Here is a 27,861-nt window from a genome sequence, read left to right on the forward strand (position 1 = left end):
GGGAGCCAAAAAATTGAAAGATTAGCTTGAACAACAATTTCCAATCAAACTATCATATAATAAGGTGTGGGAAGGAAGGCAACGTGCTCTAGTAGGACTTCATGGCACTTGGGAGGACAGTTTCAAAATGTTGTGCCATTTCAAAGCGGAGCTAGAAGCAACATGTCCTGGCAGCATATTAGAGATTTATTGCAAGAAGAAGAAAGATGGCCGAGTCTATTTCTCTAGGATATTTGTTGCTATCAAAGCATGTGTGGATGGATTCCTTACTGGATGCAGGCCGTATCTTGGAGTTGACTCCACTCATCTCAACGGTAAATATAATGGACAGCTAGCTGCAGCAACAGCAATTGATGGTCGTAATTGGATGTATCCGGTGGCATATGAGATTTTTTACAAAGAGACAAAGGCTGATTGGACTTGGTTCTTGATGCAATTGAAGAGATCAATTGGAATACCTCATGGACTGACCATCCACACTGATGCCTGCAAAGGTTTAGAGACAGCAGTCCACAAAGTCTTCCAAGATAAAGTTGAGCATAGAGAGTGTTTTAGACACCTCATGCAAAATTTTAGAAAGCATTTTGAAGGAGATGTGTTGAAATACATGTGGCCATGTGCTTGGACATGTTCAGCTAAAAGGCATAAGAGGCTTTGGGACAAAATTGTAGAGAATTGTCCAGATGCTGTTCCTTACTTAGAAGCAGAGCACAAACAGATCTGGTCACGTGCTAAGTTCTCAGGAGAATACAAGGTTGATTATGTCAACAACAACATATCAGAATGCTTCAACAGCTGGATTAGGGAGACTAAAGGTTTGCCTGTGGATGTTCTTATGGACACAATCAGGGGGGTGATCAAGGAAAAGATAGCAATTAGGCAACATATAGCTGAGAGACTTGAAGGGCTAATTCTTCCTAGTATTATCAATGAGCTCGAGATGAAGAGTAGAAATTTGAAGTACACGATTAAGGCGAGTGGTGGGCTAAAGGACGAGGTATCTGGATTGACTAAGGACAACTACCCTTCGAGGCATGCTGTGGATCTTGATATGAAAACATGCTCATGTGGTCAGTGGCAGATTTCTGGTAAACCTTGCACCCATGCTATCTCATTCATAGGTTCTCTTAGAAGGGTTAAACTAGAGAATTATGTGCATGATTACTACTCACTTGAGCATTTCAAGGCTAAATATCAATTTGTGGTTAATCCAATGGTTGACAAATCAGAATGGCGTGTGGGTACTCCCGGTTTTGAGATGTTGCCTCCAAAGCTAGAAAGGTCTGCTGGTAGGCCAAGAGTGAAAAGGATCAAGAGTCGAGGTGAGCCAGGTAAAAGGGGATCTTACCAATGCAAAAGATGCTTCCAGTTTGGTCATATTGAGAAGGGATGTCGTGAGCCCCCTACTGAACTTGGTGCCGAATTACCACCTTCACTTCCTGCTAAATCTAAGTAAGCTGAAACTCCCTTCAATTTTGTTACTATGAAATCTCTATATGGCTGCATAATGGCTTGACTAAATTGTTGTTGTGTAGGAAGAGAAAAGGAGAGCCTAGTACTTCAACATCCAAGAAGACTTCCAAAAAGTCCAAGAAGGCTGGTACATCAAGCAACACTACTTCAGTGGCTCAAGCAGCATCAACCCCCTCCACTATCTTAGTCTCTGAAGCACCAGATAGTCCAGAACCAATAACAAGACGGATGGCAGCTTCTACTTCTACTCCAACAAGACCTTCCGCTTCACCATTGAGTCCAGGGCCCATGACCAGAAGCATAGTTGCACAACTAGACATATCACCAGGAGGCATTGCTAGGAGGCGTATCATAAACTAAACATGGCTGCTGTACTGTATTGTTAGTACAAAATTTGTGTGTGGTGTATTCCTGATCTAAAACAATTAGTGTGCTGAAATTGGACTAGGTGCTTCCTGTTTGTGTAAGGGGATCCCTTGTGTAAGATATATGGAACCAGACCACTTGTTTGTGCGAATTTGTTGGCTTTTAGATGTGTTAACAAGAACCACTAGTTATGGTTCGTAATTTTCAATGCATATGTTGTCATTGATAATGTTTTTATGTTGAAATGGTGCAAGTATTAGCTCTATGCTTCTTTCTCATGTGTTGTGCCTGTTTTCCTGTGAAAAAACGGTTTGGGGGTATATATGCCCAAGTTAACAGATCCAGACCTGAAATCTAACAGAATGTTAAATTTGGATAATGGATGTAACTTTCAATGGTATTTTACGGGATCTCGCGCTTTCGGTGGTATTTTACGAAAATCGCGATCTTTTTAATGGTATGAGAGCAATTTTCCCTTTGCCGAATGAAATGAGCAATACGAGACGCCCGAGGCCCGAGCGCGTAGCGGGCTCGCAGCTCGCCTGTTGGTGCTGGGCGTTCACCCTTCAGTCCTTCACGGCTTCACCCCCTCCGGCCGTCCCCTCCTCTATATCCCGTTCTCGTTCTCCCCCTCTCTCTCCGCCGCCCCTGCTGCAGTCGCCCGCTTCATCCAGGCGCCGCTCTCCGGCATCCTCCGGCCACAGCTGGCCCAGACACCCCGCTGCTCAGTCTCCGCCGCACCTGCCGCAGTCGGCAGCCTCCCTCCCTCCCTCCCTCCCTTCCTCCCTGGCGGCAACGACTGGGCGAGCTCCGCCTCCGCGCAACGTCTTGGCGGTGTCCTTTGCCGGCGACGGGCACCACCAGGTATGCTTATGCCCGCTCCTTCTACTCCCTTCCTGCTGTGTGACACGGAGCACCCCAAACCCTAGTGTAAGCTATCTGTATTCGGATTTATTTTCTTTTTTTTTGCAAAAATTATCGGTCAACATGTGGACACCCATGGGCCCGCCTAAATTCCCATCCCTCCATGTAAGCGCCGTCCTGGGAGGAATTGTGATGTTTGTTGTTTTTTCAGTCTACCACTAGAAGGCTGATGGAGTGCGTGGTGCAGGGAATCATCGAGACCCAGGTATTGTGCCATAATGCAAATCGGCAATGATGGTTTATGCAATGTTCTTCACGCATTCGAACTTTTGAAGCATAGGAGCCCTTTCCTTATCAGTTGACTAGCCTAATCTGTTGTGTTCTAAGGTTGTTGATCTGGCATAAGCTTTCGCGCTCACTGATTGCATCTAGGTCTGACAAGTATTTTCAAAACTTGGTGTCTAGAATGTTAATATTCATTAGAGAAGTTTATATGAGTTGATTTAGAATATTAATTTTGTCATTGAACATTTCAGCATAACTAATTGAATTCTCATTGCAGTCAATATTCTGATAAAAAAAATTGTATTGATGTACAATGTCGAGTTTAGTGTGCTCCACTCCATTAGCTGCGTTGAGTGCGCTTTGTTGAGCTCCCTCTCCAGTATAGTTATCTCACTTCCTCCACTGCTCAGCCTACTCTTTGACCTTGACTCCAGCACTAGATCCTGGCAATCTCTGACACAGAAAGTAGCATCTTGTTTGTGTCAATGACTGGTAAAATTGGAGAGACTGAAAGGATGTAGTGTGCATTGGAAAACATTAAGCATGGGAAGGGGATAGGATTCACTAAAACATATTTGTGTTTGAGAGAGAAGGATCTTTCTCTGGGTAGGGTTGACTTTTTAGAAACCGATCTGTTAGTTGGCAAGGTGATCTTTTCTGTTCTTGCTGTGAGAGGGTTTTTAGGTAAGATTTTTTTTTTGATTTGTTTGTTACAGAAATTAGAAAGGAATCTTGTTTCTTTTTTTTTCAATTATTGTTTTTCGGTAACAGATTTTTAGGTTAGGAGGGTTGGCCCCCTCCCAGTGGGCAATCTTTTCATATAATTAGTTAGGCAAAAGAACGTGCTCTACAGAGCGCTTTATATATAGTAGTAAAGATAACTGCCTTCTTGTTTCTTCAGACACTAATTTATCAATTGCTTTCTGATGGGGACTTGTAATAAACTATTTAAATAATTTGTATGCTAATCTTAGATTCAGTCAACCAAACTTTGGTGATCCTACCTCGTAAAGAGAACCAAACCATAGAGTGTAATGACCGTTCGAATCTCTGTACTATGTACCTGAGATTGAGAAAGTGTATTGACTAGCCATATTTTTGAGTAAGTGTGGAATGGTATTAGAGATTAATGTACACAAATAACAAAAATTGTTGTTAGAGCTTATCTTTGACTCGCTGCCTCCATGACTAGTTAGTGGTCACTTTTCTGTTCACTCCAGCACAGGTTGATACTAAATAATAATGAAAACAATTATATTTCAGTGATGTGATAGATAGATCATGTGGACCACTACATGTCAATCATTTCTTCCTCAGTCTGAAGCACTACTTCTGTACCCTAAAGTTTTTTTTTTCTGCTTGGCATGTTAATATAATAATAACATCTAATATATGCGTTTGGAAATCCTTATGATCTATCACTGTGCTTTACAGTGGAGATGAACTTAATTCATTTGTATATCGAGTTGGTGTGTTGTGCATCGAATATCATTTAGCCTTCATTTTACTGCTCTGCCTTTTTTTTTCTTCCGGAACTGCTCTGCCAATAGTAGTGTAATATTTGATTGATCCACCCATTTTGCAGCATGTTGAGGCTCTTGAGGTTCTTCTCCAGGGTCTCTCTGGTGTCCCAAAAGAGCGTGTTAGGGTGCATGAGCTCTGTCTTAAAAGTGGGCCCAATCTAGGTTAGTTTGTGATTAGTCTGCTCTTTCATTTTTAACACAAGTGGTATATTAACTGACATCTTCCAATCGTACAGGTGTTGTCCCATCAGAGGTTCGTTTATTGTGTGACTTAGCTCAGGCCACACCATCCTGGTAACTAACTGTGTTAAGCTGCTAAAAGTTCCTTTTTGTAATATTTGTCATTAATTGTGGCAAGACTGTAGGACCATAAGACATGTTGGTGGTGCCATGAGAGGTGCTGGTGCAGAGCAAATCTCAGTTCTGGTTCGTACAGTTGTAGAGAGCAAAGCTAGCAAGAATGTCTTGCACTACTTCTACACTTTAGGGTACAAGCTAGACCATGAAATCTTGAAAATCGGTTTTGCATTTCGTTTCCACCGGGGTGCCCAGATCACTGTTACTGTTACATCTGCTAACAAGATGCCAAGGCTCCATGCAACTGATGAAGCTGTGCCGGTCACTCCTGGCATACAGCTAGTGGAAATCACAGCTCCTGCCGCTGCGGACAATTATAATGATGTTGTTTCAGCCGTCACTGCATTCTGTGAATATCTTGCACCGTGAGTATCCCTTAGCTTGAATTCATAGACTCCGATTCGAAGATGAATATGAATGAATCAAGCATGTTTTCTGTTAATAATCATTACCCAAACAACGCTGCAGGCTGCTACATCTGTCAAAACCAGGACATTCGACTGGAATTGTGGCAACTGCAGGTGCCGCTGCTGCCTCGCTAATGTCAAGTGGTGGTGGCAAAACCTTGTGAAGTGGTCTTGTTGGATGCTGAGGTGGTCTCGTGCTGCTGCAGTTTTGCCTTATGGCTGGCGGTGCCTATGGCTGGTACTGTTTTATGCCTACCCAATTGGTTGACCTGATGTCGTGCCTTGTAGCTGCACGGTCTCAGAGACCTACCTGTCGTGTATACCCGATTACCCGTTGATTTTAGTATTCTTATTGACTAAATCATTTAGCTGGCGTTATCTCATTGCGGCACTTGTTCTGAAGTAACGCTCAACGAAGCTGCAAGTGCTTGGTGTATGGGACATCATGGGGCAGCACGTTGAGTAGTGTTTTCCGTCTTGGTCATCTTTTGTGATGTTCACGAGATAGATGACTATTGGTGCCATTGTCTAATTTTAAGAATTGGAGTGATGTTGGACTGATACGTAGAATATGATAGGGCATTTTTCCGATGATACTCCCCTGTATAATTGAGGTATTTATTATATGTGCAGTTACAGTTTTTTTCTGACATGCACACAACTCTGAACTACCGTACCGGCCTACGAACCGGGGGCTGTATGCCTGTATCAATCTCATTTCCTCGTTCCTGGAGGCAGGATCATCTTCACGAGCTCACATTGCATTGATCTTATTTGCTGGTGGCAGGATCCATCACGACCTCGCATCTAGTTCCAGAGGCATAAATAACTTTTTTGCCACCCCTGTTACTACTGAGCTGGGCCCGATAGTCAGTGACAGGTGATTTATTGCCATTCGCAAGGGTGTCAGTGGGGGAAAAGAAACTATGGCTATGGGCCAAGTAGCCAACAAGAAAGATTGAAAGGTTCAGGGCTACATCAACTGTTGCCACCCAGCTTGCTAATCCCTCTACCTATCTGCTTTGATCATCTGGACTTTAAACACCAGTTTCTACTACAGCTTTTTCTTAAAGCACATCAACAAGGTGTCAAGAAAAGGGCGGAACAAAGATTAACAGATGTGCATACAGGCGTTCCAAGTGCCAACATGTTTAATAACAGCTCAGCGAAGGATTGCACGATGGCCAGCGGTATCAGCTACCGCATACCAAAGGCAACAAAGGTGACCTGATCCTTGCCCTTGTGCTTCTGCAGCGTCTCCCAAGGAGAACGAGTTCCAAACTCCTTGGATCATCACCCTTTGTTGTCATTCGGAACATCTTTACACCGTTTGTTGATGTTCTGGCCAGCTTTACAAGATCTCTTCCGAGGATGCTTGGAGCCACTAGGCTTCTGTTGGGCACGCCGGGGGTCAGGAATAGACACACGATGCTCACTAGCCAAAGCAGTGAAACCAGCGGCAGGGTTTCTGCACACAAGAAATGTTTGCATTAGAGACAATAGTATAACAAACAAGTGAACAACCTTTAGCTATTGTAAAAATCAGTATTTGTTTCACACAAAAAAGAACGAAATATGGTCAGTTCTCACATTCGTCTTTCACATGATTACCAGGAGAAATTAATGTACATGTCCTACTTTATATTAAATGAGTATGGATTATAATTTCATCAATTGTAAAAAAATAATAAACATCAATGAATGCCAAAATGCCCTATCAGGAAAAACAATAAAGCCGAAGATTTATTGGCAATTTGAACATGTGGAACTGAATAGCTGATTAGCTATCGTGGTGCTATTGGGCATAACCAAGAAATTCAGGGCCTTACAAGGTAAAAAGATGCTTACAGTAGAAGGATTTATTCCAAGGACTACTAAAAACTAAACTAGCATAAAGGATGATGCAAAGTTCATACTCCATCCTGATAGCACTGGAGAATGATGAAAAATGTTCAGACATTCTGCATACAAGAATGATACATTGAGGGGAAGTAATGTAAATATGTGGTCTGATCTTACCCGTGAGTACAGCAGACTCCTGCATGGCTGTGGGAGCACCAACTGGCCTATCCTTCATCAAACTCTGGCGAAGCGCCATGTTCTCGGCAGCGCAGCATTGGAGGGCATAGCTTAAGCGGCAACACTCTGCCTCCAGATACTTACTCTTCATCTCCAGGTCTTTTACATACAACTTCTTCCTCTCCCTTGATTTCATGGCAGAATCCTTATTCCTCATTCGTCTGTTGAAACACAACACGAAAGACACTAATATTATATATTGCCTTGCCAAACAAAGCAAACAAATGTATCATTTATGATTCTCTAGCTACCCATCTTTCAATACCTATTTATAATGATTACGACAACCTCTCAACCGATATTTACAGTAGTAGTGGATGTGCACAAAGAGGCAACATAATATACACAGACAATCATACATTTTTTTCTTCTAATTCTGTTTTAAGTGTACAATGCTTTTATTAGATGGAGGCTTGGAGAAGCCCGTGGCATCACCATATGCAGGAAATGAGTTGAAAAGAAGCTCATAAAGTCCTCAAACTCACAAGTAATAATGAAGGGATAGAGGCATGTAGCTGCTTCCATTTCTGAACAACAAACCCAATGAGTCTGAAACCTCAACTAAGCAACAACGAGAGGCCAGAGGAAAAGAGCTGAAGTATTTTATCTTTTGCAAACTTTTACAAACCGAGCAATGGCCAATGGGACTCTATTATGTATTATATTACTTCTTTATTTCAATATTTCCCCAACACTAAACATAACTATTTTACAGTCAGTTCTAGAGAACATTACATTTGCATTTTCACATGAAGAAACTAACCATGCAATTAATCCGCTTCATTCAACTTCCACATACACAGACTGAGCTAGATACTTATGAAAAACCAAAATTTAGCAGCTCCTCCCACACAAATTGATGCACAATTACCCTCTACTCGGTTTATATTGCACATAATTCTTGTGGCAAATCAGATATTCCTTGACAAACTTTGGCATAGAAATATTCCTAGGCAGATGAGAAAAAATATTTTTTACTTGAAAAGAACACGATGAGAAAAAATATTCCTAGGCAGATGAGAAAAAATATTTTTTACTTGAAAAGAACACGAAATTTGCTCAGAATCGGATTGTTTTTCTACTAGAAACTAGAAATACGAAAAAAGAGTAATACCTATTCTTCTTCTTACTGTCGGGATCATCGTCGCCATCCGCACCCACCACCTCCTCACCCTCCCTTGCGGACGCACCATCCGCGCTCCTCTCTACAGTGGACTTGGGGCTCCCGTCGTCCTCGCCGTCCCCGACGAGGACGCCGTCCAAGAACTCATCAACCCCGTCCACCCCTGCCTCGCCCTCGTAGTCCTCCATGAGAAACTTCTCGACCTCTCCCAGCCCCTCCCCAGCAGCCAACAGCTCCCACGACGCCCCCGCCTCCGCCTCCGGTGCCGGCAGCGGGGCGAAGACGGCGGCGGGGTCGCCGCAGAAGGAGGCGAGGACGGCGTCGACCTCCTCGATGGGAAGGTCGTAGTCCCCTCCTCCCCCAACCCCCGCCGCGGCCATGGCGATGTTGCCCAGGCTAGGGCCGAACACGCATGTCTTCTCTTCTTTTTTCACTGAAAATGAAAAAAAATAAACACGCACCCATTTCTTCTGCGGGGCTATCGCTTTCTGAGGAAGGACACGGTCCAGTGGACCTACTGATAGTGATGCCGTGGCACGGCCAATGGGGAGGGCGGAAAATGCCACGTCATCTTGGAGTTGCGTTTGCTTTTTTTTTTTTTGAGACGATGGAGTTGCGTTTGCTTTGTGTGGGCAACTTATTATGAGGCCACATCTAGTACTGGGGGCCCAACGGATAAGCCCAATACACACGCATCAGACTCATTTATCAAACCCAACCCAATTCGACCACGCTTCCGCCGCACCTTCTCCCCTACCGCCTCCGATGGCCACGACGACGGCGACGGTGACGGCGCGGGCGGCCAACGCCAACTTCGTAGCGACACCAGCGGCTCCGCATCCTCGGCCCGTCGTGCCACCCGCTCCCCGGGCCCCCTCCACCTTGGGTCCCGTCAAGTCGGAGGCCCCTCCGGCCCCCTCGTCCACTACCTCCGCCGCCGCCCCCGCTGCCGCCGCATCCGGACCGGAGGATCCATCCTACATCATCACCATCCCGAGTTATTCAGGTAAACCAGGCCCGTGCCTTGGCACGGGGGCGCCTACATCGTGGAAGCTAAAACTTGGAACCCTAACCGGGGATCCCCCTCGCAGCGTGGTTCTCGTTCGACTCCATCCACGACACTGAGCGCCGCCTCCTGCCGGAGTTCTTCGAGGGGGAGGCCGCGGCGGCGTCCGGATGCCGGGGCCCGGGCGCGTACAAGTACTACCGCGACAGTCTGATACGGAGATTCCGGGCGCGGCCGGGTCGACGGCTCACGCTCACGGAGTCCAGGCGGGGACTGGTCGGCGACGTCGGCTCCATCCGCCGCGTATTCGACTTCCTTGAGGAATGGGGGCTCATCAACTACGGTGCTTTGCCGTCAGGCTCAAAGCAGGCGAAAGAGAAGAGGGAAGAGGCTGCACCACATTCGATTTCTTCTGGGGCAACAGCACCCAGGAAGCTTTGTACCGGGTGCCGCACTGTGTGCGGGCTTGCTTACTTTGCCTGCGACAAGGTGAGTGTTTTTGAATTGTGGACTTGGTATATATATGAATTTTCCGTTACGGATATACATATGTGTAACATGGCATAATTTTTCTGTTACGGATATTTGGGATGGACCACCAATTAGCTACACTGCAGTACAAAATCACTTTTTTTCTTGGCTGGCAGCATTAAGATAAATTGGGCTGCAAAACCCGCATCTTTTGTTTCTCTTGATATGTAATAGAAGGAGCAAAATAGTTCTGTAGTTATGAGTTCAGCCATGTATCAAGAAATTCATTTGGCGGGGGTTGGATGTGTTCCTGGTTGGTCCATGTTATCTCCATTGACATGTCTCCTGCAAAGGGTATTAGGATAAGTGAGCGAGCAGCCTTTTTGACAAAATCCATGGTGTACATAAGCATATGTTTCTTTGATCATTGTTATATTTAGTTGCTTATGAATTTTAAACTGAGGGCATGGTGAAACTTTTGTGCACAGAATTACCTACTAACATTGAAGTATTTATCTTTCTTATTGTTGTCAAGAAAGGTCTTTAAAACTGGTGGGCAAACAAGCTTGTTGTCTTGTTGATAAATGGTGGGTGTTGTTTCAGGAATTCCTAAATTTTGTTTCTTTGTTGTACTTAGCCCAGTAGCCCTATTTTAGAACAATATTTCTCATGTAGGCACATAAAAAGTGATTAAGGCATTTGTGCGCTGCTTCAGCTTTTGTAGTAGCCGCAATGGTTCATTGCTTCTTTACTGAGAGTGTGATTGTGGTCAAAACATCATTACATTAGAATGAACATTGAAGTTAGACGCTCTATGCACCATAAAAGTGGCATGGGCATGCTATGAGGACTGTCAACAATACAGAACAAATTCATGTCAGTTGAAGTGAGCAACCAATATCATTTCAACTATTATGATCGGCTGATCGCATACCATTCTTACCATGTTGGCTGAAACTTTTTTGTTGACTTCTTGGATATTCTAATTCGAAGACTTACTAAGTTGTTTATCTTAACCTTTTGCGTGTGATCAGGCGGATATAAGTCTCTGTGCTAGATGCTTTTTCCGTAATAACTTCCGGCCAGGTCTGACTGCTGCAAACTTCAACAAAGTTGAAATTACTGAAGATTCAAAGTCTGATTGGACAGACAAAGAAACTCTTCACTTGCTTGAGGCTGTCTTGCATTATGGTGAAGACTGGAAGAAGGTGTCTGAACATGTTGGTAGTCGATCAGAAAAAGACTGCATTGCAAGATTCATCCGTCTACCTTTTGGAGAACAGTTCATGGGACCCAAGGAGGATAGAATGGGGTTTGAAAATGATGATGATACTACTGATGAACCTGGAACAGATGTCTCAAAACGGCTACGCCTCAGTCCACTGGCAGATGCAAGCAATCCGATTTTGGCTCAGGTCTGTATCATTGCTTTTTACCCTGATGTGGTAGCTGCTAGAGTACTTTTAAGCAGTATTCCATTTGCTTAGGCTATATGAGCATTGTGCAAAGACGGCAATGATATTTGCCAATACTTGGCTAGGAGCAACCATTTTTGTGAGTTTTAACTTCTGAGTCGATTCATGTGTTTAAGAATGCAACCTGGAAACTGCACTTGTTTCAGTGTCATTATTAGATGTACAAACCATTTACTCAGGTAGCCTTTGGTTCCTCGCATTTATAATTCTTTACTTCAGGAAAAAAATCATGAAACTTATTGAAACATTGCAATAATGTTTAAACAACCTCTGGCATAACATTTTAGAAAGTGATCCCTGACTTAGGTGTGCACACTGCACAAACGTGTTACACTACCTCCTATGTGCATGCTGGTGGCAGGCATGTTTCATAAGCTGCCTTGTACCGTATTGTTGTTTACTTTGAATATGGAGAACTGAGGAAGAAAACTGAGTAACTGAAGTGTTTTCCCAGGTTGCATTCTTATCGGCCATTGTGGGTTCTGATGCTGCCTCAGCTGCTGCTCAAGCAGCTATTTCTGCACAATCCCGTATTGATCTAAATGATGAAGAGATTGATTCTTCAATAAATAGCACCAGGGAAGAAGGTATCAGCTCTGCTCTCCGAAACCATGCCTTTGTCTTTTCTTTTGCAATTTCTGGCATATTGATGTTGTACATACTGATTTGCACATCAATGTGCAAAATGCAATGCTGACAATGATGGTTGGTGCAAGTTTGAATCTTGTGTTGTTGTGTGGATGGCTTCAGTTTGTACATAATAAGAACATTCAACTGGGAGCTATAAGCTCAGTCATAACACTTATTATAGCATTGTGCCATGTGTAAATTGTAGTAAACGCACTTATACCTGAATTATTCACGCATAGACACTTAAACAATGAACGGTATCCATTTTCAAAATATTGCTTCTTGCCTGATTCATACATACTACTAACATTATTGTCCTCTTCAGTATCATCTGACACAAATGGGCTTTCAGGCAATGATTTGCTGAAAGAGGCTGCCGCTAATGCAAGGGCACAACTTGAAAAAGAAAGGAATGGCATAGAGCAATCTTTATCCGATATAGTGGACGTCCAGGTACCAACATGGCAACACTAGGACTGTAAAATGATAACTAGTAGAAATTGATTTCTGTACTGACTTCTTTGTTTCTATCTTCTTTTTGTTGTAATACTTTTCTCAGATGAAGGAAATCCAAGATAAAATATGCCGTTTCGAGCATAAGGAGATGCTGATGGAGAAAGAGCGACAGCAGCTTCGCTGCCTTAGGGATTTGCTTTTCACAGATCAACTGGCGATCATGCAACATCAACGCAAGCCCCAAGCTGTAGCCGCAGAGAGCAAATATGACGAGGAGCCAAAACCCATGATTAACATAAGTTGATTCAAATAGAGGGTTTTTTTATCGAAACTGGAAATGGTTCCTCAGCCTGACTGGAACGACAGTTGTGAGAATTGGACATAGGTCTGCACCATTTAGCTAACTTATTTCCCCCTTCGGTTGCCTGACTCTAGTTGTATGTTCAATCCATGTGCGTTCGCCTCAGATGTTATAGGAAGCAAGGGCGATGACAATTCTTTACAATCTAGCTAATGAGAATGATTGATTTCCTTTCCTCAAATCTTATTGCACAAAAGAAGACCTAAAGTAGCATGGATCAGCAGTTGTAAATTGATGAAGTGGTAATGGTTTGAATCGGCCTCAGTCGTGATGGTGTTTGCGTCAACTAATCAGTAATCATTCCATATACTGGGCTTTTTTGTTCTTCAGCAATTCAGCTAGTCGGGATATTTAGATACCCAATTATCTAGAGCAAATATGTGCCAAATTGTTTGTCGCGCTTTAACTAGCCTAAGAGAATGTTAATATAGTTTGTAGCTATAAGTCATTGAACATCATTTGTTTTGAGTAACTTTCATGCGTAACAACCTTGGGTGTAAATACGCATGGTCCAAAGATAACATCATGTATTTTACGGGTGACGAGTAAGTACAATTTTCAAAAAATGTAGGGCATTAAGAAATAGCCCCTCTACAGGTATCAGAGTTAAGAGCATACGTTGTTAATGATGCAAAATATTCTCGTAACATGTAATATTACACAGAGTAATTTAGTTTTATAGTTCCTCAAATTTGACTTGCTAAAAACTCGTCAAGCTGAGCTATACTAGGAATCAATCTGAAATTGGGCCTAATCTGGAGCTCGCGAAAGCTATTCGATATTAAATATCCAATAATCGAAAATTAAGATAATGTAGCTAAAGGTTAGAGCCTTCCTTTAGCTAGCGAGCAGTTGTATCGTATAAGTTAAAATAGGTATAAAATAATAAAACTAAATATCCAGATATGCTTTTTGTATTTATTTATCAAATTAAATACATTTCTTATATATGCGTCTTATCGTCTATCACCGAGTATAGTAATGGTGCTGCTATGGAGTTGCTGTGCCGTGATCTCCGAAAAGGTAAGAACATCTCGGCTCACATGGACCTCGGCTTGGGATGCTCCAGCTTGAGGTGGCTGACTCGCTCGAGCTCGGCTCATCGACAGCCCTCCCGCTCGGCTCCTGACCTCGGCTCGCGATCTGTTTCTTAAGCCTTTCCCTTCTATCGAACTCTCTCCTCCTTGCTCTTCCTTCCCTGGCGGCGACGACTGGGCGAGCGGCGGCGCCATTTGCCACCTCTTCGCCCAGCGCTTTGCCGGCGACGAGCATCCTCCAGGTATGCCCGCCCCTTCCCTTTCCTTCTGCTGTGCGAGACGGAGCACCCCCAAACCCTAACAAAACTATTGTATTCGGATCTGAATCCAGTTACAATGTATTACCTGCTAACTTAGACTTCGTTTGCAAAAATTATCGGGTGTACATGTGTACACCCGTGTCCTATGCCGGGTCCGCTCCTACATTTGATGATGATATGGCTAAGCAAAGAGGTAGATATGATAGGCAGCCACACAGGGCTGGAAGATGCAAATTTCTGTAGCGTTTAGTTGAGATTCAGAAATGCAATGCAGGGTTGTAGTTCTGGCTCTTTTATCACTGAATCATTAAGTGTGTATCATCCCAAAAAGAGTTGTAAGATGGCCTGATCGTTAGAATAAATACAATTTCCAATTTCTGAAATCTGATTAGGCTTTAGATTGCCATTTCTTTGCATATCTAATTACCATTGGTTCCTCGGTAGGTTTTTATAATATGTTCTGAATACTGATCGGCAATGCCAGTAATAATTTTCAATTGCATTGGGAAGATGCTAAATTTGTTATTTATTTAGGATTGCTCCAGATTATGCAATCTGAAATCAGCAATCTGTTAATTGATGCAGGTCCAATTGTTCTTTTTGGCCAATAGAAGTTTGATTGACACAAAATCATATTGTAGAAGTAGGTTATACAGTTCAAGATGAGATGTAAAATGTGGGCCGTACTTTGTGTCTGTCAAATGATTTCTTCTCTGACTGCTATTTATTTAGGTACCATGGCAGCGATGAATAGTGATTTGGGAGGCCTAGGTGGTAGGCCTACAAATCCACAAGCAAACCCTTTTGGAGGTGCCCTGCATGGTACCGGATCAGGACTGATCCGTACTGGACTAGAAGCATATGGAGGGAGGATTTTAGATTCAAGTTCTGAGTTTATGCAAAGCAATGTAAGTTTGTTCACAGGTTTCTTGTTTAGAGATCAATGTAACTGCCTCATAATTAGAAAGGCTAAACATCATTCTCTTGTTGTCAGATTACACAATATTTGTCCGACCCACAGTACTACTTTCAAGTTAACAGCCAGTATGTGCGGAACAAACTGAAGGTCATCTTGTTCCCCTTTTTGCACAGAGTAAGAGCTGGCTATCTTTCATTTATCTCTGTTTTTTTTGTTGCATTTTGTGACTTTGTGAAGTTTTATAACATGTGTCTGGCCTTTATTGCCTTACTTAAGGGTCACTGGACAAGAATAACTGAACCAGTAGGAGGAAGGCTATCCTACAAACCTCCAGTCCAGGATATTAATGCACCTGATCTGTACATCCCTCTGATGGCATTTGGCACCTACATTGTTGTTGCTGGCTATGCCTTGGGAGTTCTTGGCAGGTTCATACGCTTTACACGGAACACTTCTTGAGTTTATCTAGAATTACAGAAGACCATTTTACTAGCAGCACAAACAGGAAAGCAAATAAATATATGAACCACTGCACTTTACATGATTTGGTGATTCATATTGGGGCTATTGCTTTGTGATGCAGGTTTACCCCTGAAGCGCTGACCCTACAGTTCTCTAAAGGGATACTTGGTTGGTTTCTGCAAGTTATCCTCATCAAAGGTCTGCTGTACTCCCTGGGCAGCGGTGAGGCACCATTGCTGGATATCGTGGCGTATGCTGGATATGGTTTCGCTGGTACATCCCTCGCAATGCTGGCCCGCATCTTCTGGAGTTACCTGTACTACTTTATCATGCCATGGTTCTGCATCTGCACGGGAGTCTTCCTTGTGAAGACCATGAAGAGGGTTCTTCTGGGTGGGCCAAGGAGCTATGAGAGGCACCCTAGCCGGAACCACTACTTCCTACTCTTCCTGGCAGTTGTGCAGTTCCCTATGCTGTTCTGGCTCGGCAGGATCAGCGGCTGATCTTTGATCCTATGGTCAGGGCACAAGAATCATTTTTGAGAGGCTGTTAAGCAGAATAGACCTGTGGCACTTCTTGCTTGCTGATGAATCTTGGGCTATTGTGGAGATGGTACAGAACTGTTAGCTATAGTTATGGGTAAGCAGATGAACGGACGTGCTGAGTACCTCTTTTTGTTCCTGTGGAACAGTGGGAGGTGACTGTAACCATGACGCTTGGGATAGGATCAAGGTGAACTGCTTCGTGTATGCTCTTTGGATCTATTTACCATGTGTCACGATGCTTGAATCCTGACTTGATTTTAATGACCGTACTGCATGATTTTCAGTTTCAATTAAATTTGTTTAGGATGGATTTGTTTTGTGATCAGATTGAGTTGCGTGTTGTTTGATGATCTAATTGTGTCGCATTCTGGAATTTCAAACCTGATGTCTGTTAAACGATTTGTCGTAAATGTTGTCTGGTAGTTTTTCACTGAAAAGGAAGAGGTTTTCACCTGAGAATCTAATTGAATCATATCAAATTGCTGAGCATTGCAAAGAGTCACTTGGTTTCTATTATCAGTTTCCGTACAATATTCATCATTTGGTTTCGTCTTCCGAATTTGCCTATATGTGGCTATGTGCATATATCAAATTTCCTCCAATGTAGGCATACAAGGGGGATTTCACAAGGAACTCTTCAGTTCATGAATAATAATTCGGTAGTAAGAAACAGATGAATACAAAATAGATCTAAAATAGTGAAGCTTGTAGGATATTGCGTTTTGAGTTAGCACATTTCTCTCTAGGGAAATTCTAAATGCGTATACAGAAATTCGAACAAAACTACAGGTAGAATCGCAAGATTACTTAAGTTCAACAAAGCTACAAACAAAACAAATTGGCAAAAAGGTTAGCTGACAAGTGACAATTGAAACCCTCAATAAAATATAGTATAATTGAACACAGTGCTGTTGTGGCAGAAGAACTGGCAGCAACGAAAACAGTTTTTTTTCCCTGCGGGTAGCACCAAAAACAGTTTCAGGCTCTGATCTGGAGAAATATATGAGCAACTGGACAAGGTGATGTGGAAGAGCAAATGGCACTCAGTCAAAAGCCTAAAACCACACCACTGCCACCTCTTTAGCTTTTATCTTCTCCTCCAAGAAGCCTCACAGATTGTGAAACTCTTTGGTGCCATCTTGTTCTTTGGAGAGTTTGATACGAAACACCCAGTGGCGGACTCGAGCGAGTAATCAGGGGGGCTAGCTATAGTACTTTGTCTTGAAAATCAATAAACAGTAGCTGGTTTACTGTTCATTTAGTGCAGATTTTCAGAAGTCAGGGGGCAATGGCCCCCTTTCAAATGCACTAAGCTCCGCCAGTGGAAATACCTCAACATCTTCACCAGATTCCAGATTCCTCAGCTTATCACTACTAAGTTTGTTTTTGATGGGCTCATCATCTCCGTCTGTTCCCTCTTCTCCGGCCGTCATTGCTGGAAGGATAGACCTCACAAGGGCATCTTGCTCCTCTCTATAGATGTCCAAACGGGCGGCCCAGCCCGGCCCTAGCACTATAATCCATCGGGACGGGCCGTGCTTGCCCACGGGTTGCAGCAACGGCCCAGGCACGGGCCCACGGGCCCATTTCGTGCCGTGCCAGCCCAGCGAGTCCCGTGCCAGTCTAGGCCCGATGGAGCAGTGGAGGCGCCGCCGGGATCTGGCCGAAGCACCGGCCGTCGGTGTTTATGGAGGAGCCGGTCGCTCGGATCTATGGAAGCGCCAGCCGCCGAGGTCTGGAGGAGCCGGCCCCTGGGATCTATGGAGGAAGGCTCGGGCGGAGGGGAGGCGGAGGCTCGGTCCACTATGGGAGGGGAGCATCCGAGCGGCACCGGAGGTGGAGAAGAGGAGGGGGGAACGACACCGTCGGTGGAGATCTGTAGGAGAGGAGGGGGAGGGGCACCGACGGCGGTGAAGACTAGGAAAGTGAGGCTTGGGCGGAGCCGCGGAGGGGAGGCAACCTCCGCAAGGGAGGGAGCTAGGGAGGAGGCGGCTCGGTCCACTGTGGGAGGGGAGCGGCCGAGCGGCGCCGGAGGTGGAGGAGAGTAGTGGGAGCGGCGGCGTAGACTAGGAGGGGGAGCGTCGAGCGGGCGAGCGGCGATGGTGGTCGAGGAAATGAGGAGAGTTGGGGGGGGGGGGGGGCGGGTCAGAGGAAGGGAGGTGGAGGCTGCTAGGCGGCTGGGCTGGGCCGAGGGATTGGGGCCTTGGGGGATTACATTATGAGCTCCCGACTGTTGGGGTATGCGGGCCAACATCGGGCCGGCCTGCTAACTTCGGGGAGGGCCGTGCCAGCCCACGGGCTGGGGTGACAGCCCAAGCCCGAGCACGGTTGACGGGGGCGAGCTAGCCCGAGCACGGTGAAGAGCGGGCCGGGCCGTGCTTGGGCCGGGCCAACAGGCTGCGGACTGCATGGACAACTATACTCATCTCCGCTAGTCGACATCCCTTCCGTGATTCACTGGTCTACAAGGAGCAACTCGACTAGGGCCATGTTTAGTTCCCAAAATTTTTCAAGATTCCCTGTCATATCGAATTTTTGGCCACATGCATGGAACATTAAATATAGCTTTAAAAAATAACCAATTATACAGTTTAGCTGTAAATGTTGAGATGAATCTTCTGAGCCTAATTAATTCATGATTGAACACTAATTACCAAATTAAAACGAAAGTGCTACAGTATCCAAACCCAAAAAATTTCGCGAACTAAATAGAGGAAGACAAAATTTCTATTTATCACGCGCGCAATTTTCCTCCGTCCTATCGCAGCCGCGCCTGCCCTGTTCATCTTCTACCTCAGGCAGGGGAGCCCGGGAGGGGCGCGCGGCAGCCGGTGAGCTAGCCAGCTAGGGGAGGGGGTCGGGAAGGTGTGGTTGGTGGGTGGAGCTGCCGCCGGTGACCTCGCCGGCCAGGGTGGTGGAGGGCGGCGGCGGCCTTATGATCCCGGGTTGCTGAGGTGGGGCGGCTCCATGGCCGCCGACCATAGAGGAGGGCTCGGTGGCGGCGGTTCGGCCGGCGGCGGGCGCGGCAGCGCGCCGGCCGGGCGGGGCTGGACACCCGGTGGGCGGTGCCGGCGGCGGGGGCAAGGAGAAGACGATGGCGCGCGACGACGAGCTCGGTTAAGGAGGGCGGCGGCGGAGGTGGCGAGGGCGGCGCCGGAGCCTGGGAGGCGGGGGAGCCATGGTGGGGCGGAGCACCGTCGCCCTTCTGCCATGGGATTTATTTCCATAGCAGGTGCGAGAAATAGACCTCCGGACGAAGAAGCCACGAGGGTGGACGTACGGTATACCAAACACAGAACCTGTGCCCGGCTGCCCCTCTGGAACTCCGTCGCCAGGCATCAGCGCCAGGCAAATTGCGGGCCCCAGATGATGGTGGTGGGACCAACTTACGATTCCCGGCGCAGGTGGTATAGTTGCCGTCCCGGATCGGACGGTCGTGCACAATCCACGCTCCCCACGCCCCCCTCCCACCAGCTCCCACCTCTCCCAAATCTCCACTCGCCGACGTCCACCAGCCCTCGTCCGCAGGCCGCCGCGCGCCTGGCCCCATCCAGGTCTCCGCCCGGCGCCCCGCGAGGAGGCCGTCCAGTAGGCCGCCGCCCTGCGCCCCGAGCCCGACATCGACGCCTCCAGGAGGCAAGGGCGCCGAGATGACTCATATCCTTGCCAACCCCGATTAGATCTGCGCATTTTCTTTTCTTATATTTGCTGCTTGTTTGATCTGTTGTTGTGTGGATTCTGTTCTTGCTATCTTGTTTCGTCCTTGACTCGCGTTTGCGAACGCGGCAGCCAGAGGGAGCGCGACCGCGAGCGCGCGGCGGCGCGGAAGCCCAACGCCAAGGGGTCCCAGGACGGGCTCACCCCGGAGCAGCGCCGCGAGAGGTGGGTCTCGTCGATTACGTTTCTTACTTGATTTGTTCTGTGTCCGATACGATCGAATCTCGGTTGGTTCCTGCTGACCCTTTTCCGATCCGGCTTGTTGGATCTTCGCTGACAGGGACAAGAAAGCGCTGGAGGAGAAGGCGGCCAAGAAGGCGCAGCAGGCGGCGGCCGGCGCCGCCGGTACCTCCACGGACAACAAGAACAAGGGTGGCGGCAAGAAGTAGGCGCCACCAACAGGCGCGGCGCAACCTCTGTACGATTATCGATGCTTACCTTCGCATCTTCGTAGATGCGATGTTTGTTGGGTCATAAACTCGTTGTCTGCGAGCTTTTAGCTACCTGATACATCATGAGTTGGTGATGACAATAATAAGTGGTGATCTGGTTTTGTAGGTCATGTTTTGTTGCTTTTGTGTTCCGTGATCTGTGTGACTTTGCTGTTGATGGATCTTTTGAGTATCATAACTAGCATACAGGGCGCATGAGCTACTGAACTCTTGCCATCTGTAAACAACAGTCTACTAGCATGCCTGTAAACAACAGTCTACTAGCATGTTGAAACTGGAAAGTAGATTATGTTGTTGTTTTGCGTACTGTCAACCCTATGCGTAATTTAATGCTGTGAGTATACTCCCTCCGTTTTTAAATATATGACACTATTGACTTTTTTTCTTCGTTTGACTATTCGTCTTTTTTATAAATATTTATGCAAATAGTCAAATCTACAAGTTAGATTCAAGAGACTCTTGATAATAGACGTAAAAGTACTCATTTCACTTCATTTAACTAACTGATTAATTAAATAATTGTTGGTCAAAGTTGAAGAAAAAAGTCAATAGTGTCATATAAAAAAGAACGGGAGTATCTAGCTGCTTAAATAGCTTATGCTTGTCAAGAACAGAACAGAATTTAGTTCACCACGGTTCTAATGTACCAAAAGGCATTCTGACGCTAGCTTGATGACATATCTTACCATATAATTCTAATTGAGTTGCTGATCTTAGCAAATAGCAACTGAAAGGTAGTGTCAGACAAGACATTTTCTTTTGTTTCTGTTTCAGCTGTAAGCCCGTCAAATTGCTGAGCATTGCAAAGTGTCACGACGAGATCATACCCACCCCGGTCCCCGATCATGGAGCTGAGGTAGCTACTGGATGTGACCGGCTTGCTTGATTGGCATTGCAGGTCAAGCAATCTAGCTCAGAAAACTGAAGATGTACGCATCTTTCTATTATTATCAGTTCCCTTACAATTCATTACTTGGTTTCGTCTTTCGAATTTGCCTATGTGGCTATTTGCATATGTGAAATTTCCTCCAACATAGGCATCTTCACGGTACAAATGGGGATTTCACATGGAACTCTTCAGTTCCTGAATTAGAGTACGGTTGTAAGGAACAAATGAATACGAAATAGATCTAGAATAGTGAACCTTGTAGGATACTGCGACAGCACATTTCTCTCTACGGGAAATTCTAAATGCGTAGACAGAAATTCAAACAGAACCACAGGTAGAATTGCAAGATTATTTAAATTCAACACAGCTACAAACAAAACAAATTGGCAAAAAGGTTAACTGACAAGTGACAATTGATACCCTCAATAAAATAAAGTATAATTGAGCACAATACTGTTGTGGCAGAAGAACTGGCAGCAACGAAAACAGTTTCAGGCTCTGATCTGGAGAAATATATGAACAACTGGACAACGTGCTGTGGAAGAGCAAATGGCACTCAGTCAAAAGTCTAAAACCACACTACCACCTCTTTAGCTTTTATCTTCTTCAAGAAGCCTCACAGATTGTGAAACTCTTTGATGCCATCTTGTTCCTTGGAGAGCCTGATACGAAACACCTCAACATCTCGGTCAAGACCTGACACCAGATTCCTCAGCTTGCCACCACTAAGTTTGTTTTTTGATGTGCTCATCATCATCATCATCAGAGATGAACCCTCTTTCAGGAGGCTGCATAAGATAAAAAAAATCTGATCAGTCATTCTCATCGGTCCTGACTTAACAAGCTACTCCACTGGTCGAAAGTATATACAAAAGAAATTACATTCCATTGGTGCAAAGTCCACCGGCCAAATTAAGATAGGCCCGGATTAGGAGCAAACCAAAGGAAATATATAAGCAAATATGCTGTAGAAACTGGTATCCAGCTGCTGTAGAATGGTAGTCCTTGATTGTCTGAATTTTCCACCATATCCTTCACCAACAAAAATCAGCACAAAGTTAGGAAATAACTTCAGTTGCAAAGTAGTAGCATTATCATTTGCCATGGGAGGATGTTTTGACCTGGAGGACCGAACCAAATCATAATAGCTCAAGTTTCTGCGCATTGCAAAGCGTCGCGACGAGATCATACCACCCCGAGTCCCCGAGCAAGGAGCTCACCTCCGTCGGGACGAACAGTCGAACAGGCACCCACGCACTTACCACACCAGCGATGGCATGCTATTAAGCTGATGCGAAGGCGCTGGTGCAAAATAACACGCAGGCGTCCGGATCCCAGGAAGGCTAGGCTCACCGCCGGCTGTCTATCGAAGTGAAGGCTCTCCCTGCTGGATACCGTTGGTTGGGCCGGGCACGCTCAGCAGCAAGCCAGCAATGCAGAACAGCAGAAGATCTACATCTTCTGATCTCCTGCATTGCTTGAATTCCAATCGCCCTGCAGGATTCTGTTTTGGCAGGGAAGAAGCTTCGCCGCCGTGGCAAACGTGTGAAGGAATATGTTCGATCATGTTTATTTACTCAAGAAAATGGAATGGTTGGGATTCTGGACACGCAAAAATGTATAGGATCCTTTTTCTTCAGTAAAGTGAAGTAGGGCTGCAGCAAAAGTTCCCTCTGTGGGCTCTGCTCCGTTTCAGAACAGCAATTGATCGAGCATTACCTCTCCTATTAATGAATGAAAACGTGCTTGGACACGGTCGCCAAAAAGTGATCGAGCATACCTCCCATAGTAACCGGCTCCCGGGGAGGACGGGGAGTGAATGTGCTTGCTTGCAGCTCACTTAACTGGTAATGGAGGACTGATCAACATGTTGATCGATATCCTAAATATAAAGCACATGACAATATCCTGATAATTTAGCACAGCGCTAATATCCAAGTACAGACAGACTTTCCGAAGTAGGACACTACTGCGGTTATGAAAGGCGGCACGGGTAACAGATGCAGACCCTGATTTGGGAGATCGATAAACGGTACCACTTAGTACTGCAAAGAAGCTGGCTGGTTACGAATGGCGGCACGGGTAACAGATGCAGACCCTGATTTGGGAGATCGATCAACGGTACCACTTAGTACTGCAAAGAAGCTGGCTGCTATAAAAATGGTCTAAAACCACACTATCTCCGTCTCCTTAGGCTTTGTCTTCTCCTTCAACAAGCATCTCATTTTGCGGAATTCTCCAATGTCATCACCTTTCGAGAGTCTGATCAGAAGCCTCTCAAGGTCTCTGGTCAAAGCAGACACCAGTTTCAGCTCAACTTTAGGTTCCTTTTCCAGGGCCTCCAGATTGGTATTCCCATTATGTATTTGATACAACTGTGGAGGCAGAGAAATGTAAGTTCTTCAGAAAATCTTTCTATAATTGTGCGTACAGACTGTAGGTGTGCAAGAGCTTACCTTCCACTGGTCCAGAGTAAGAGCAACCAAATTAGGAGCATGCCCAAGGAAATAAGCTAATGGACCATAAAAGTCAGCAACCCGCCATTCTCCAATATACAGGCTCTTCAATTTGCAAAATGATAGGCCTTCAAGAGCTGAACTTCCCATTATATCCTTTACATGCAACAATCAACATAATGTTAGGTGTAACTGGAGTTACAAAGTAGCATTGCACTTAGGAGAAGACATATTTTCACCTGGAGAAACAAATTAAATCTGAATAGCTCAAGATGCTGGGCATTGCAAAGTGCTGCAGCGAGATCATATCCACTCTGAGCAAGGTACTGAACTCCTCCATCACAAAGGTACACCCATGCACTCACCAGAAATGGCATTCCATCAAGATGAACTTTCCTGAAAACAGTTAACCTCAGGGAACAAAGGTTGGGAGCAGAAACATGAATCTCCTCGTAATGGCAGTTAGAAATGGATAGAATCTTCAGTGTGTCAGATAATATCTTGAATGAACCAAGAAAGCACTCGGACAAACTCAAGTCTTCAAGAGCTGGACAGCCAGAGTTGATCTTCTCAGCCACGGATGGATCCACAAAATGCACAAAGTGTAGGTGCAGCTTCTTCAGCCACGGGAGACAGACCGACCTGGGCGCAATACTCTCCATAGCTGTGGTGGCTAACAGGTTGAACTCCTCAAGGGTTGTGCAGCTGAAGACACATTCAGGAAGCTGGAAGCAGTCCCTGCTGCTGAGATTTAATTCCAGCACACAGAGCCCACGGGTCAGGGCATGGCGGAGCCACCTACGCTCGTACTCAAAGTTTTTCCAGTAGCAGCTGTGAAGGCAGAACGTGCGCAGTGGTACGGTCCCATCACGGAGCAGCAGCAGCAAGTTCCCGAACTTCTCAGAGACGTTGTAGCCAGACCGCAGTGTGATGAAGGGCAAGGTCGCCCACAAGTACCGCCACCGTCGTGACAGGCAGCTGAGTTCGGTGACGACTTGCCGCGTGTCGAGGAAGCGCAGGATGCGGTGCAGGAGGTCATCGGGCAGCTCGCTCAGTCGGTCACGCTCCGTGGGCTCTGGCACCGACATGGTCTCGCCTACGCCCCGTGGGCGCGCGCTGAACTCAGGCGCCGCTTCGTACAACACTACGTTGTCCCCTGCACATCGGAGGACGCATTACGTCAAACATCTTGCGAGCTCTGCAACGAATAGAACTTGACACCAAAAACATTAGATCCCGCGAATTGCGCCAAAGTTCTACGCGGATTGAGAAGCTGTGTTTACCAATCAGAGAACGTACACACAATAGAATGCGTAAATAAATGATAATTTAATGGCGGAACAAAGGATCGACCACTCAATTTGTCTCCTACATGCCGCACCGACCTCGCGTTCCGCCGCTCCCTCCCCACCCCGCTCCCGCACTGGCCTTCCCTTCCGGATTATATAGCCGGGGAAGAGGAACCGGTCCACCCGCCGCCGCAGCACACCCACCCCCCGTCCCCCGGGCAAACCCTACGGCGCCGTCGTTGGGTCGCTAGGTGGAGAAAGCTAGCTACCATCTACCAGTCGTCGAATAGACTTTGCCAAAGGACGTGGGTTCGCATACCGTGAGGATGGCCTCGGCGGCTCGCCGGCGCACCGCCCACCCCGCCCCGCGACTCGTCGGCCGCCTGCTAGTGCTAGTACGAAACGGCGTGCCGTGGCCCGTGAGGGGCAAACAGAACGTGAAGACTGAAGACGACACTCGCACGATGTTGGTGACTTGGTGTGCTCAATCCCCGGAGAGTGGCCCTGGCCCAGCCCAACAAGCCCGTCATGAACACTGTTCATACTTCATTGTGGAGCATTTCATATTTCGAGAGAAACAAGGTAAAAAAAGGCAAAGTAATTTTATTATTGAGTGGGGCATCACTACTCAATTTAAATTTTGGTCAGTGTCCTCCCACCACTTTATTTTTTTATCTGATTTCATCCTATCTTTTTCATTTTTGGGCTACTAATTTCCACATCTTTCCTTTTATACCCCTTCCCATGTATATCGTTTTTTACCCAACCTCCTTTTTCACTAAAAAAGTTTATTGGTCCAACATTTGTACATGAAATATTGTATTGATTTTTTTCTTGTTGAATAATTTTTTTAGTAATTTTTTTATTTGGCTCAACTTTTTTTCACGGATTTGTTAAGTCATGATTAAATATTCTATAATTAATTAAAGGAAGATACACATTTTTATCTATTTTTTTGTAGTAGTAAGCCGTTGGCCCATTGCTAAGGATGGAGAAAGAAGTGCGCAGGGAGGGTCTGAAATGTGAGAGTGATCACATCTTGAGCGCATTCAGTTCCTCATTTTCCTTCCGATAATCTGATCTGCACTCGACGCATATATAGTGTAAGTCAGAAACTTCATATCGCAGAACGAAAGGGCGTGTTTCCATTATAGAGATTTCACGAGAAACAGCTTGATTTCCATGGCTCTGAAGAAAAAATACACTTTGGAAACAGTTACAGGAGGATCTCTGATCCGGAAATAGCTAATACAAGAAGAGAGAATTATTTCCTTGGCCCTAAAAAAAGTTGTGATTAGTTTCTTGGCCCTTTTTCTCTTCAACTTAGCTATTTGGCCCCAAAATAAGTTTCATAGAAATATCTACTTTTTAGTAGCTCAAATGGTATCTTAGTGATTTTTGTTGGATCCAACATGCTTAGATATGACTCCAGTGAATTTTTCACTATTTTATCATGTTCCTGCAATTTAAAACTGAAAATAGATTTATAAATGCCTGGAAATTATTTTACAAGTGGGAAAATATCAAAAATTCGTGGAAAGTTTCTTTATGTTATCATTATCTTGGATAAAAACCTAAACGGATGCGTTTGAATATAATTAGACTGTAAATCTAATTGTAAGTTACGGAAAGGCCAAGAAACTAAATGAAATTCGTTTTTGGACCAAATAGCCAAATTCAAAAGAAAAAAGGCCAAAAACCTAAGCACAACTCTTTTTAGGGCCAAGAAAATAATTCTCTCATACAAGAATGGCTTCCTCTTTAGCAGCCTCGACTAATGAATCCTGCACAATTCACATTTCAGAAAGAAATTTGTTATTAGGAGCAAAGATCATGCACTCCTAATAGCAGTAATGCACGGCATGGTACGTGTGTTCAACCACAGTCCTGGATGTAATGTCCTAGTAATCTTGCAACATTCTTCTTGAAGCTCACGAGCTACGAGCCTACGAGAGAGTAGCCTGCATAAATGGAAAATCTGCAAATTACTATGCACCCATAAGCATCATAAGAAGCTAGCGCAAAGCTGCTGGTGACTATGTCCAATCCCAGATCTTAATAAGCATTAGAGAGATTACCTTGTGGTCGCCCGTCGACCTTCTCCCGCGTGAGGGAGATCTGTACACCTCGCAGAGGATCAGTGGCTGTTCTTCTTGGATGATGCCGTACTCGTGCATCCGCCACTCCGTCAGGCTCGCCGACGATTCGCCCTGCTCGGCGGCGGCGCCTTCCTCCGGGAGCGTCCCATGGCCACCACCGGCCACCTTCCAGGTGCCGCTGCCGTCGACACGGCGTCCCCCTGCCCGTTTGCTGGTAGTGCAGCGGGTTGAAGAAGTACCAGCCGGGCCTGGCGCCGGCCGGCGGCGCGGGCGCGTGCGTGGCCGCGAGGTGGTCGGGGCGGCCGCGTAGACATCGGCGTCGTGGACGAAGCGGCCAGCGCGCGGGAGGGGCTGGTTGCCGGCGATCTTGGGGCGGAGGAGGCGGTCAATGATCTCGCGTGCCATGGGGACGCCCGCCACGCCGACCGCTAGGCAAGATGGAGATGGCATCGGGAGAGGAGGCAAGGGGCGCAGAGAAGGAAGGGTGGGGATAGAGGATCCGAGATTGACGGTGGTGCGTGGATGAAAGGTGTGATTGCCGCAAATGGCCGCCGCCGGAAATTTGATCGTAGGTGGGTACGCGCGGGCGGGTAAGTCAGGCACTGGTGACAAAAAATTCGATGCCTAGGCGGAATTGCCCTGGCCGGCGCGACGAAATGAGTCCACTCTCAGGTTTGGTCAAACTTTGGAGCTTACATGTGGGCCGGCGCGACGGAATGAGTCCATCCCAGGCTTCGCCAAACTTTTGTACTTACATGTGAGCCTTAAAAAAATAGTTTGTGAGAGAGGTGAATAGTCTAATCTTGATACATGCTAATTTCGAGAGCCCGACTAATTTACGATCACCCGTAAAATTTACT

The 27,861-nt window shown here is 45.8% G+C and overlaps 8 protein-coding genes across 11 annotated transcripts; 5 read left to right on the forward strand and 3 right to left on the reverse strand.

Moving 5' to 3' along the window:
* The first annotated feature begins 2,327 nt into the window (after positions 1-2,327).
* LOC120654947 (mediator of RNA polymerase II transcription subunit 18-like) lies at positions 2,328-5,925 on the forward strand. The gene is made up of 6 exons (XM_039932628.1): positions 2,328-2,703; positions 2,915-2,968; positions 4,574-4,673; positions 4,748-4,805; positions 4,877-5,233; positions 5,337-5,925. Exons 1-6 carry the CDS (start codon positions 2,329-2,331, stop codon positions 5,437-5,439), a joined length of 1,047 nt encoding a protein of 348 aa, XP_039788562.1. The 5' UTR covers position 2,328; the 3' UTR covers positions 5,440-5,925.
* A 256-nt stretch (positions 5,926-6,181) lies between these two features.
* On the reverse strand, positions 6,182-8,946 carry LOC120654948 (bZIP transcription factor 50-like). The gene is made up of 3 exons (XM_039932629.1): positions 8,469-8,946; positions 7,295-7,515; positions 6,182-6,743 (listed from the first exon to the last, which is right to left on the reverse strand). The coding sequence occupies exons 1-3, from the start codon at positions 8,855-8,857 to the stop codon at positions 6,469-6,471; spliced, it is 885 nt and encodes a 294-aa protein (XP_039788563.1). The 5' UTR covers positions 8,858-8,946; the 3' UTR covers positions 6,182-6,468.
* Positions 8,947-9,192: 246 nt separating this feature from the next.
* LOC120654949 (SWI/SNF complex subunit SWI3B-like) lies at positions 9,193-13,145 on the forward strand. Of its 2 annotated transcripts, none has more exons than XM_039932631.1 (5): positions 9,193-9,483; positions 9,569-11,369; positions 11,884-12,016; positions 12,412-12,512; positions 12,619-13,145. In XM_039932631.1, exons 2-5 carry the CDS (start codon positions 11,241-11,243, stop codon positions 12,817-12,819), a joined length of 564 nt encoding a protein of 187 aa, XP_039788565.1. In that variant the 5' UTR covers positions 9,193-9,483; positions 9,569-11,240; the 3' UTR covers positions 12,820-13,145. The 2 variants fall into 2 exon arrangements, with proteins under 2 accessions (XP_039788565.1, XP_039788564.1); XM_039932630.1 differs by lacking the exon at positions 9,193-9,483 and having other exon boundaries at positions 10,066-10,541; positions 10,989-11,369.
* LOC120653249 (SWI/SNF complex subunit SWI3B-like) lies at positions 9,243-10,136 on the forward strand. Its single transcript, XM_039931026.1, has 3 exons — positions 9,243-9,483; positions 9,569-9,972; positions 10,131-10,136. Exons 1-3 carry the CDS (start codon positions 9,243-9,245, stop codon positions 10,134-10,136), a joined length of 651 nt encoding a protein of 216 aa, XP_039786960.1.
* Positions 13,146-14,001: 856 nt separating the features above from the next.
* LOC120654950 (protein YIF1B-B-like) lies at positions 14,002-16,454 on the forward strand. Its single transcript, XM_039932632.1, has 5 exons — positions 14,002-14,155; positions 14,906-15,081; positions 15,168-15,266; positions 15,369-15,520; positions 15,676-16,454. Exons 2-5 carry the CDS (start codon positions 14,911-14,913, stop codon positions 16,055-16,057), a joined length of 804 nt encoding a protein of 267 aa, XP_039788566.1. The 5' UTR covers positions 14,002-14,155; positions 14,906-14,910; the 3' UTR covers positions 16,058-16,454.
* A 3,073-nt stretch (positions 16,455-19,527) lies between these two features.
* On the forward strand, positions 19,528-20,581 carry LOC120654953 (putative SERF-like protein). Its single transcript, XM_039932637.1, has 3 exons — positions 19,528-19,756; positions 19,882-19,981; positions 20,097-20,581. Exons 1-3 carry the CDS (start codon positions 19,750-19,752, stop codon positions 20,203-20,205), a joined length of 216 nt encoding a protein of 71 aa, XP_039788571.1. The 5' UTR covers positions 19,528-19,749; the 3' UTR covers positions 20,206-20,581.
* A 971-nt stretch (positions 20,582-21,552) lies between these two features.
* LOC120654951 (FBD-associated F-box protein At5g56370-like) lies at positions 21,553-25,356 on the reverse strand. 2 transcript variants are annotated; one of them, XM_039932633.1, is made up of 7 exons: positions 25,222-25,356; positions 23,853-24,769; positions 23,614-23,769; positions 22,279-23,532; positions 22,040-22,189; positions 21,834-21,945; positions 21,553-21,712 (listed from the first exon to the last, which is right to left on the reverse strand). In XM_039932633.1, exons 2-4 carry the CDS (start codon positions 24,699-24,701, stop codon positions 23,323-23,325), a joined length of 1,215 nt encoding a protein of 404 aa, XP_039788567.1. In that variant the 5' UTR covers positions 24,702-24,769; positions 25,222-25,356; the 3' UTR covers positions 21,553-21,712; positions 21,834-21,945; positions 22,040-22,189; positions 22,279-23,322. The 2 variants fall into 2 exon arrangements, with proteins under 2 accessions (XP_039788567.1, XP_039788568.1); XM_039932634.1 differs by lacking the exon at positions 25,222-25,356 and adding an exon at positions 24,967-25,088 and having other exon boundaries at positions 21,553-21,945.
* Positions 25,357-26,006: 650 nt separating this feature from the next.
* Positions 26,007-27,621, reverse strand: LOC120654952. Of its 2 annotated transcripts, none has more exons than XM_039932635.1 (2): positions 26,981-27,621; positions 26,007-26,880 (listed from the first exon to the last, which is right to left on the reverse strand). In XM_039932635.1, the coding sequence occupies exons 1-2, from the start codon at positions 27,449-27,451 to the stop codon at positions 26,734-26,736; spliced, it is 618 nt and encodes a 205-aa protein (XP_039788569.1). In that variant the 5' UTR covers positions 27,452-27,621; the 3' UTR covers positions 26,007-26,733. The 2 variants fall into 2 exon arrangements, with proteins under 2 accessions (XP_039788569.1, XP_039788570.1); XM_039932636.1 differs by having other exon boundaries at positions 26,007-26,863; positions 26,981-27,617.
* Positions 27,622-27,861: the final 240 nt, after the last annotated feature.

This window comes from Panicum virgatum, chromosome 1N, assembly GCF_016808335.1.
Source record: "Panicum virgatum strain AP13 chromosome 1N, P.virgatum_v5, whole genome shotgun sequence".
NCBI lineage: Eukaryota > Viridiplantae > Streptophyta > Magnoliopsida > Poales > Poaceae > Panicum > Panicum virgatum.